The 9295-nt window shown below is 38.2% G+C and overlaps 1 protein-coding gene and 1 long non-coding RNA gene across 3 annotated transcripts in view; one reads left to right on the plus strand and one right to left on the minus strand.

Moving 5' to 3' along the window:
* Positions 1-368: 368 nt before the first annotated feature.
* Positions 369-9295, plus strand: part of LOC309497785 — a 36149-nt gene continuing 27222 nt past the window's right edge. Inside the window, exon 1 of the long non-coding RNA XR_014205709.1 lies at positions 369-2657. This is a non-coding gene — a long non-coding RNA (uncharacterized lncRNA). The remainder of the gene's footprint in view (positions 2658-9295) is intronic.
* Positions 2649-7806, minus strand: LOC309497746 (putative polypeptide N-acetylgalactosaminyltransferase 8). 2 transcript variants are annotated; one of them, XM_082168049.1, is made up of 11 exons: positions 7510-7806; positions 6657-6873; positions 6412-6578; positions 6134-6317; positions 5593-5790; positions 4133-4247; positions 3861-4046; positions 3398-3535; positions 3216-3311; positions 2914-3078; positions 2649-2821 (listed from the first exon to the last, which is right to left on the minus strand). In XM_082168049.1, exons 1-11 carry the CDS (start codon positions 7700-7702, stop codon positions 2690-2692), a joined length of 1791 nt encoding a protein of 596 aa, XP_082024175.1. In that variant the 5' UTR covers positions 7703-7806; the 3' UTR covers positions 2649-2689. The 2 variants fall into 2 exon arrangements, with proteins under 2 accessions (XP_082024175.1, XP_082024176.1); XM_082168050.1 differs by lacking the exon at positions 3216-3311.

Consider the following 9295-nt stretch of genomic DNA (forward strand, 5'->3'; position numbering starts at 1 on the left):
TAGAATTGTCTTTTGATATGTATCAAACAGATGGAAGATATGAGTGGATTTCTTTCATGATACCTGCGATGTGGATATTTATCTTGTATTCATCCATCCAAACTTCTGCCACTCTGAGGGCATTTCTCTTAATTTCGCCACTAGGTCGTCAGGCACGTAGGGTTTTTGCGCTTGTACTTCCTCCACACTGCCACACCTGAGCTGAGAAAAAAATCAACATTGAATATAGAGTATAATATAACATAATTCAGTAGAACAATCATGTGCTTTACCCATATTCCTAATTCAACCTCCATCCAGAGTCCCAATCTCACTGAAGAACAGACGGAGAGAAACTCACCTGTGGTCTCGAGTGTCCGGCAGCTGTGTAACGAGAAATTCTGCTGGACTTGGTGAAGCTGCTTTTCTTGAGTTTGGATTTCCCACTTGACAGAACTCATATAGAGAAACACCACAGCGACAGACAAGACTGGAAACAAACTCTTCACACAGCTAATTCTCATGATGATTTAAATGCTCGAGCACAAATGTCAATCACAGACAGTTTCGTTTTGTAACTCTGGTCTATTAAAGGCGTTTCCTTTCTGCTTTCAGTTATTCTATAAGACTCATTGGTCCTGCCATGCTTGTGGCTATTGTTTAAAAGTGCAGCATCACTGATGCTTAGTCAACTGTGACAGAAGCTAAGAAGTTTGCATGTAATAGATTCAGTATATATTATCTTGAGCTTCTTTATGAAATGTTACATAATAGATTCACAAAAAGAATAAAGCAAAGTGTGAATCTATATTTACATGAATACATGCCTTGAATCTCAGATTCAAGATTTGAAATGCTCCAGAAGCACAAGATTTTCACTGAATAACGATTTAAACTTTGACCCGTTCATCACAGTAAGTTATCATATGGTTTGAGAAAACCAGAAATATACAAGTCATATGGACTAATTCTGTCCTTTTTGGAGCTTTTCATTAATTTGTTGTTTGGAAAACAACAGTTTGGATGTTCTGCTAAATATCTCTATTTGTGTAAATCCAGGTGCACACTGTGCGATTTATTATAGTCCTTTACGAATGTTACTTGTCAGACTGTACGAACATGAACCTCGCTGTAAGCCATGTCACACTGTAAGATCTCAGTTGTCATAAATGTCAGACTGTACGACAGTCAAGAAGCGTTAAAAACAGACACGCAAGAAAACTTGTCCGGAGCTTTATGCAAAGCCAAGAGCGCCAAAAACACGTGAATTTTAACACGTCAACAACGCGTAGAAATCGTGCAGTGTTGGGGGTACTCCAGGACAGGTTTGGGAACCACTGGCCTAGTCTATGAACGGTACACCCCTCTAAGCTCACAGAAATGGTTAGACCCAAGTCTTCAGCAGCCAATGACACTGACCTGTTCAAACTGATTTTTAACGTGTATTTTTGCGTTGAATATGCGTGAAATACGTGTTGTTGACGTGTTAAAATGCACGTGTTTTTGGCCCTCTTGGCATTCCATAGAGCTTTACATCATCAAACAATGACACATTGACTGTGAGCTGCATTATTGAAATGGTGGCTACAAAGAAATCTCTGTTAATTTTGGTCATGGCTTGTCCTGTAAAAACAAAGACAATTTGACTGTCGTCGTAGGAGAAGTCACACTGCAGGAATGTGAGTCAAATCTTCTGACTCTGCCAGAAATTCGTCGGAGGTCAAATTTGATCGCAAAGGTCATTTATCGGCTGTCGGTGAACATGTCAAACTAACGATCAAAGACTTCAGATTTTACCCTAGGAATCTAGGATCAGAGGATTTTGTCTCAGACGGCCAAATTGTGGCCAAAATCGCAAAGTGTGCACCTGGCTTAATGGCAGGTAAAAGATGATTTTTTTTTTTTTTTTTGGTTATTCCTTTAATAGACACTGATATTTTGTGACAACATGCACCTTCGAGAGCTTTTAGGAAGACTACTTAGAAACATGAAACAATTAAAAAAAATGTTTTTACATACAATGATTTCATAAAGAAACAAACAAAAAAGAAGCCATCCATCCATCGATTTTCTTAAAAATAACCTACTCTTGTACTGAAAGTTCAACATTTCATTAAAACCCTCCTTCATTTTATAGTTGAAATTTGACAATGTATTACTGCTCATTGAGTTTTTTTAATTATAAAATTTTTCTTTGAAGGAGAGAATTCACATATATTTACGTTCTGAAAAACTACTTCTGAAAAACTGAAACTGATACTAATTAATCTCAGTGGTATTGAAAAGGACTTAAAAATGTTTAACATTGATTTAGTAAAGTTTCTGTAAACTATGTAGAGTTCACTTGCTCTATATCAGGAGTTCTCAAACTTATTTGACAGCCAAATAATAAAATAATTATGTTAAGTTAATATTTCAGTAATGTAACAGCACATTCGCATATTCACAAATCTATGATGTCAGTTAACAGTCACATGACATGCAAGTAAACAGATACAAATTTTTATCTTTATTTAGTGAAGCGTTTTATTTTGATTGTTTTATTTAAAAATTATTTATATAAGGCGTGCGACTTGGCCAAAAAGTAAATAAATTGCAGTTATTTTGACATATATTACGATTTCTATTTGAACTGTGAAAATCATTATTTTTCTCTTTAATCCTCTTTCTGGGTATAAGTTATATTTTTAATTTCTCATCAGATTGCGTTTCATAAATCCTGAATTACATGTTGTATCCTCCAGTGCTGGTTTCTGCATTCCTGAATAAAAACGTTTTTTACGTTCTGCTCAGCACTGATCTCCAGACAGCGTTTGGTGTCTCTGTTCTGTATGGCCTGTCCCTAAAAATCAAACAAGATGAAGAAAACATTTTCATGCAATATTCAGATTGTGATATACCACAGTATTCTCTCAGTATTTGGGGTTTGTTCACCTGTTTGAAGTCCCAGTACATGTGTTTTGGTTTTTCAGTGTCTGAACACCAGGACAGCTCTGGAAACCTGCCTGAGCCGGGATCAATTAGACAGCGCTTCCGATCGTGTAAAAGGGTCGGCAGGGGATGAGCAAGTATCTCACCACTTGCTGTATAGTAAAATACCTGTGTAAGAAGAAACTAAAGTGCGTCAAATATTCCTCAAAAATACAGAGAAGAGAAGAGAAGAGAAGAGAAGAGAAGAGAAGAGAAGAGAAGAGAAGAGAAGAGAAGAGAAGAGAAGAGAAGAGAAGATATTATACCTGTGGGGAAAAGAAATGACATGGATATAAAATGGGAGTGTTCTCCTCAGATGGCCCCTTATCCAAACATAAGCTTGTTTGCAGATCATTAATAAGCTGTGTGATAGAGATATTTAGGACATTATATTAAACCTCTCTTATATAAAATTCTCTTGAGTCATAGTGAACCATATGTCACTCACCACTCCATAACCTAGTAAATCATTCCTAGGATTTAACGCCGTATAGACATTTTCCAGATACCATTTGAATGGTTTGCATTTCAGCCTCTCTCTCAGTCTCTTTCTCTCTGAAACATCACCGATGTCTATCCCATGGTTCTGTGGGAAAAGGAGAGAACAGATCATAAATCTAATGAAGAGAGCCAAAACAATTTAACATTTCAAACCTTTAGTCACACCTCTCGGTTTACTTTAATCTCAAACCGAACCTGACAAAATCAACACATCAAGTGTTTGGCCCTCTGTGAGGCCTCCTTGGTAAACTGTCCTTTAGGTCGAGCATGGCTGGCACTTCTCGCTCAGAGAGTCGTTCTGCTGAGGCCTCCTCTCATCTGAGCTCTAACTAGACAGTCTTACTCAAGACTCCTAGAACTGGTCTTGAACATCCAGAATTTGTGTGGCTGAATATTTTCATTAGATCTACCTGTATGGGGACACCCCAGGCGATGTGGACATTTTTCTTGTATTCGTCCATCCAAACTTCTGCCACTCTGAGGGCATTTCTCTTCATTACACCCCTAAGGTCAGGCGCGTAGGGTTTGTGCGCCCTTTCAATGTGAGCAACTTTAGAGCAGGGAACAATCTCTATACTTCCTCCACACAGCCACACCTGAGCCGAGAAAAATCAACACTGAATATAGTATAATATATAGTGTTTAATATAATATAATTCAGTAGAATGATCATGTGCTTTACCCGTATTCCTAATTCAACATTCTCTCCTCCGTACACCTGCATCCCTCCATCCAGAGTCCCAATCTCACCGAAGAACAGACGATCAACCACAAGTATTCCCATTACAGAGGGACTCCTGGAGAACAGGCGGAGAGAACGGATTTAATAGAGCACAATATAGCAACATCAGCTCAACAGAACGATTGCCAGTGTGAAACAGCTTTCATACATCTTAAACTTAGAGGCCATATGATACTATTTTAAAAGGTAGTTACTTTGTATATTGGGTGTACTAGTATAGTTATCATGCTTTAATGTTCAAACAACTTAATTTTTCACATATTCCCCTCTATTCCCAGTCTGTTAGACAAACTCAGATATCTACAAAGCTCCTCCTTCCGAAAAGCCCAGAGTTCTCTGATTGTCCGGCTGACCGAATGCGCTGTGATTGGCAGAGCGTGTGTCAGATATGTAATGCCCCATACCATAATCATGTCTCACCTTTTTCTTTATATACCTTATAGAGTGGTGGAGGTATGACGTCAGAGCCCAGAAGACTAATTCGCAGCTGATTCCCTCAAGATTTTCCTAAGGGGTTTTGTAATGGGATTTTCAATTTATGAGTAAAATAAAGCCTGTGGTAAATATAAGTTGACGATACTTTGACATTTTGTTCTACAACGTAAATTACACAAACCCCATTATAAAAACCCTTAAAGCAGCACTCGGTAACTTCGGGACTTCTTCGCTGTATTCTCGCTTTTTGCTCGCAAGTTTCTCTCTAGAGCTCCCCCCACAGCTTCGGAATAGATATTTGACAACACTGTCGTAAAAACTCGTTGTTGATTCTCAGACACCAGAGGCTATAGATCAACGACATCAAAGCAGATGGGACGTTCTTTAAAACGTCTTCTTCATTCGGGTTCGGACAGCGTGAGGGAGCGCAATAATGACAGCATTTTAGCAGATTTCTTTTGACCGTAAAGCAATTGTTTACATCGCGAGACCTGATATCACGCGAGACTTCATGACGCGGCGGCCGGCGGCCCGCCGGCTCAAAGTTGCAAGTGCGTATTTTCCGCTCACGGGCACCAGGGGGTCGCGAAACGACCACCATTCAACCCGAAATAAGTAATATAACCATTCCAATGACTCCGAAGCTGTTCAGTTAAGGTAAAAAAAGTTACTTAGTTCACCTTTAAGAAAATCTCGAAGGAACTAGTCGTGAATTAGTCTTCCGGGTTATACCTGCACCACTCTATTTAGACAGGTATGAAAGTCAATTGTGACAGATGTTTACAGAAGTTGTATCTGGACTTCGATCGATGCATTTTGGGCAGGTCTGGAGCAGTGTTTTCGGTTAGATCTTATACATGCACTAACAGATGCATTACACACTAAAGGGAAAGGAAAAAAGTATAAAATGGCCTCTTTAATACGGAATCACATCTTATTCACTATTAGACAAAACACACACTCACTTTCCTGGCTGTGAAGGGTCTTTTTGATCGTACCACTTCTGTGGAAAAGCCACGTACATGCACCAGAGAGCCCAGTCAAAACCATGAGCATAGGCAGAATAGTTTATCACTTCCAAGTCATAGTAATTCACTCTGTCAAACACTGGGCTCAGGACCAGTGTGCGATCAGCCTGGATACGTGCAAGCAGAGGCTCCGCCCTAAAAGTGAGAGAGTACTTGAGAAAATGTGATTTCATTATTACACTGTTATAATGTTCATGTGTCTGTGGTGGTTGTTCACAAGTGATGTCATAGTTAATTAAAATTAAAACTATTAAAATTATTTTCGGTTATTGAATTAGAGCTGAAATACAATGAAATATAAACATAACAATTACTACTAAAACTAAAAGCTAATTCAAAATATTAGGAAATTACTCATTTGAAAATAATACTAAAACACTGCTTCGCACCAGTTATGAATTTTTTTTTTTTATATCATCTAGCTGAGCAAATATTGATTTTATTGCCAGATACTGAAGTCAGCTGAGCGGTTTCACACCATTTGACATGGACCTCAATGTGGGCGTCCAAGATGGCAACCACATCTCCGGTGGCAGCCTCCCAGCCTGAGATTCTGGCCTGGGACAGGCCTTTCTGCTCTGGATGGGTCACCCTCTTCACCAGGCCTGGGTGCTTCTCATTGATGGAGCTGACATAAACATTCAGCTGTGTCTTCAGCTCTTCTGTGGAAGACATACATCCAGAATGACTAGCTCGGTTTGTATATAATATGCATCTGTAACTATAGGATTTGATGAGGTTTTGAGAGAAACAAACCATTTCTGCTGTGGTCGTCCACCAGTATGATCTCTTTGAGCAGGTGGGCTGGAGTTCTGTTGATGATGCTGCAAATGGCTCTTTGAATGACAGACAGAGCCTCATCCAGATAAATCAGTACCACGCTGATGGTAGGCAGATTGTGCGGATATTCACGGCCAATGCATCTACAGAACAATGACAAAAGGAAAATTGATGAATCCATCAAGAACGTCAGAGCGTTTCCATGAACGGCTGAAACTCACCTGTGGTCTCGAGTGTCCGGCAGCTCCCGGTCCAGAGGCATCTGGTCACTGAGGAAGGCATTATAGCCATATTTCTGAAAGAGATCTTCAGCCTTCCTCTGGTCGTCCTCAGAAAGTTCCACAGTCCATTGCTTGAAGAGATATGAGTTTGGAAACAGCTTCTTTGCTGGCTTCTTCACTGGTTTCTTCTCATTTCTTCCTTTGAGGCTTTTCTCATCTGCAAAAATGTTTGTGTAAGTCAATAAAATTCGTTAGAACTTTTTACTCTGGTAAACCAGCGAAGTTGAATCCTTAAAGGTCATATTAACAGATTTCTGTTGTTTTATCTATTTGAAAATCATTGTCTACAATCACTTTAAATTACATTAATACAATCCAACCAAGTTTCTTCAATATAGTGATTTAAATAATATTTTGCATGACAATGTAAAAATAAAGGTGTAATTCACCTTTAGTTTTACATCGTTATGTAATTTTTCTCAGTGATTTTTTTTTCTCAAGACTTGAAAAATACTTTTGAAAAATGTTTATCATCATGTTTAAAAAAATTATTTTAAAAAGAGATATCCCAGTCATAGTGGCATAGTAACAGCTGTTTTCATTTTTTTAAAGCACTTAATTGCATTAGTGACGGAAAACTTTTGCATGATGCATTGCATAATATCAAGGCAGACAGAAATATCTTATTTTATGTTCCACAGAAGAAGAAAAAAACATATAGGTTTTAATGACATAAGGTTGAGTAAATGATGAATTTCCATTTTTGGGTAAACTATAAGAAAATAAATAGAGTGAATTTTAGTTTCCTGACAACTTTAAAGAGATTTCATTACAAAACATATTAGAAACTCACCAACAGCGTATAAATGAGCCTCCAGTTTGTCCAGCTTGTTGAGGAGAAGTGCGCTGTGTAACGAGAAATTCTGCTGGACTTGGTGAAGCTGCTTTTCTTGAGTTTGGATTTCCCACTTGACAGAACTCATATAGAGAAACACCACAGCGACAGACAAGACTGGAAACAAACTCTTCACACAGCTAATTCTCATGATGATCAGAACAGCAAAATCACAGTTTGTTAACTGTCAAGATGTTATCCTTCTTCACGTACCAGTTAGTCTGTGGGCACTGTCCCATGTTAGATTTTGTGACAATATTGTTTGCTGAGTTTTTTTTTTAGTTTGCTGATCTTTATCACTCTGACATGATCACATTAATCTTGGGAAGGAGGAGACCAGGACATTGAATCCTGGTAGTTAAACTAAAATATTCACTTGACCAAACTTTCTTATCCTCAATGATATCATTCAGCAAAATGAACCAGGCTGACATTATAGTCCTTTAACTTCATTTTCTCATGTCGTGTGTTTTTGATTCATTTTGATTTAGCCTAAATTTTTACAGAAGGCACTTATTACACCAATAACTATTTTATGTTATTTATTTTTTATTGAGAAACACCCACATAAAGTTCACCAAACTAGGAAAAGTCAAAGATATTTTATTTTAAGCCACAATAGGCACATAGTGAGAGTATTCCCAAAGAGATTATCACCTGTTGCAGTTTTCAGTATTCACAAAATCTGCAGCATTGAAAGACTTACTTAGAAAGAGTTGACTTATAGTATTGTAACATTAATTTATGAAGAAACACCCTGCCTCTGCAAACAAGACTTTTACAATTTACACAGATTATATTTAATGAACTTTAAAGTCTTTGTTGGCAGTTTGTCTGAAACTTTGTACTTTCGCAATATATAATGTTCCAAAGAAGCTTTACATAAGTAAAGCTGAACCCTAGATGACTGTGGCAAGGACAGCTTCTCTATTGTTCCCCTCTCCTCCATACATGGCTGGTTTTGGCAACTAGAGGGAGACTTGAGGCTTGAGTGTTTACTTAAAGCTCCAATTATGTAAACATTTTTCGTCGCTAGGGGTCGCTAACCTCTTACAATAACAAAGGCGTAGGTTGATGACGCATAAGCTTAATTATGGAACTTGTCGTCATGCCGAAGGATCTAATAATGTTTATGGATGTGTGACTACATTGATGTTTTTAACATGACTGTGGTATGAAGCAGGTCGCGATTGCTAATGTCTAATGCTAATGCTACTCTGGTCCAGAGACATGCACAGAACGGATCATATGCATGAGTCGGCGCAGACCACAAAACATGTCGAAGCGATATGGAGGAGATTATAGGAGGAGAAACAGTTAGACAGACTCGGCTTTAGAAACAGCACTGACAAGTGGAAGAGATAACACTGGTGCCATGCATGCATAAACATACATTTCAAAATGACATATGTACAAAAATTACACTTTTCAAATCCTCAGCATGATTATGATCACTGTTTTGCTTTAGTAACAGTTTCATATTAAATCTAAAGGAGGAATCTATTCGACTTTGGCAGTCATAAGCTGTTAAATGCAGCAGAAAAAAAGAAGAAATCGCCGGTGCAACACAGATGTCTTCTTATTAATTAATTTATTCAAGGTGCATAACAATGGCTAACGTTTCGATGTAAAATTACATCTTCATCAGAGTCCTTGGAGAGAATGGGCAGTAAAGCCCTTAATAAAGATCATCAACAGGTGTGATTGTACGTAAAGGGGGCGTTGGCCACCCTAAAATACACCC

The sequence above is a fragment of the Leuciscus leuciscus genome (assembly GCF_965113295.1).
Source record: "Leuciscus leuciscus genome assembly, chromosome: 4".
NCBI classification, from domain to species: domain Eukaryota; kingdom Metazoa; phylum Chordata; class Actinopteri; order Cypriniformes; family Leuciscidae; genus Leuciscus; species Leuciscus leuciscus.